Source organism: Aotus nancymaae, unplaced genomic scaffold (assembly GCF_030222135.1).
Source record: "Aotus nancymaae isolate 86718 unplaced genomic scaffold, 86718_ANA_hifiasm-v0.15.2.pri h1tg000286l, whole genome shotgun sequence".
Lineage (NCBI taxonomy): Eukaryota > Metazoa > Chordata > Mammalia > Primates > Aotidae > Aotus > Aotus nancymaae.
The window spans coordinates 825688-827351 of NW_026988701.1; the positions used below are offsets into that span (position 1 = coordinate 825688).

Sequence of the window (1664 nt, forward strand, 5' to 3'; positions counted from 1 at the left end):
GCACACCTATCATCTCAGCACTTTAGGAGGCCAGGGCAGGTAGGTCACCTGAATCAGAAGCTCGAGATCACCCTAGCCAACACGGTGGAACTAAAAATACAAAAACTAGCCAGGCAGTGCCAACACACCTGTGATCCCAGCTACTGGAGAGGCTGAGGCAGGAGAACTGCTTGAACCCAGCAGTCCGAGGTTACATTGAGCCCAGATCACACCACTGCACTAGAGCCTGGGCAACAGAGTGAGACTCTGTTAAAAATAATAAATAAATAAATAAAGACAGGAGGAGATTTTCAACTTCTCTTCACAAGAACAGTTAGAGAAACTGGACAGTTAGAAAAACTGTGCCCCCACCCCCACGAAAAACAATTGCTGGAAGGTAACTAGAGACCTCAGCGAGGACTTCAGTGACCTGGGCTTGGAGGTGGCCCCGACAGTCTGTAGGTCTTTTCCCCACATTTGGTGACTGGTAAACGGCATAGGGCCAAGAGGCTAAGAAACCAACTATGAAGGGATAGTTAAGAGGCTGGAAAGCCGAGCTGAATGTCTGGCACTCTCACAGGGCTCAAATGACTTCATGAGAATTTGGGTCCCAGTAAGGAGTTGGGACCTCGGTGGTGACCCTGGGAGGGACACCCCTAGGAGCCCAAATGGATAAAAATTAGACCAGCTGTCACAAAACCTAAAATCTGCTTTGAACCAGCTTAGTGTCCCAAATTAGATGAAAGTGATCTGCCCTTACTCAGATTGTGTGCCATAGAGTCAAAGTCAATACACTCTGGAGGCAGATGAAAGTTTACTAGGCATGCCATCAGGCAAGACTAAAAGAGAAAGACAAGAGATAAGAAAGACAATAGAAATAGATATGAGAGCCCTCAGGTAGAAACTTTAAAATAACTTTTATTAAAATGGTAAATTTGATATTAACTGTATTTTAGCACTGCACCCAGCCGGTATTTTATAATTCTACTCCTGCATTGTCTTCTATTTCCACATCCTGTACTCCTCCCACATGTTCTCCTTCCCCCACATCATGTCCTGCTCTCCCCTCTTCTCCACTTGCTCCTGCCTCCCCTCCTTCTCCCACATCTCCTGCTCCCTCAGCTTATTTTCCTGCATCATCGCCTCCTGCTTCTCCATCTTCTCTTCCCACTCCCTCAGCCACTCTTTCTCCTGCTGTATTTTCTTCTCCTGCTCCCTCAGTTGTTCCTTCGCATCCCACAGCCTTTTCTTTTCCTCCTCCTGAATCTTCTGTTCCTCCTCCTGAATCTTCTCCTCTCGCCTTTGTATCATCCGCTGGTGTTCCCTCATTGTCTCTTCCTGCTGCCGCATGTTTAGTTCCTCCTGCAGTATTTTCTCCTCCCAATCCACCATCTTCTTGTGTTCCCTCATTGTCTCTTCCTGCTGCCGCATGTTTAGTTCCTCCTGCAGTATTTTCTCCTCCCAATCCACCATCATCATCTTGTGTTCCCTCATTGTCTCTTCCTGCTGCTGGTAGAGGTGTTCCCAGCGATTATTTTCATCCAGCGCTTCTTGGAGCTCTCTTTTGGTTTTCTGTAGCTCCTGCTTCAGGTTCTCGATCTCCTCCTGTAGCTGCACCTGGAATAATCAAAGTGTTGGTTTGAACCTCAAAAAGAAATAGGCTCATGAGCTAGCCATAGAAATGT

General features: G+C 46.9%; 1 protein-coding gene across 1 annotated transcript; it reads right to left on the reverse strand.

Annotated features, from left to right (window-relative positions):
- Window positions 1-883: 883 nt before the first annotated feature.
- Window positions 884-1596, reverse strand: LOC135273148 (golgin subfamily A member 6-like protein 26; the record flags this gene model as incomplete). The annotated part of the gene is made up of 1 exon (XM_064372066.1): window positions 884-1596. A coding segment is annotated over one exon (615 nt), but the record flags the coding sequence as incomplete, so codon positions are not given.
- Between the last annotated feature and the right edge of the window lie 68 nt (window positions 1597-1664).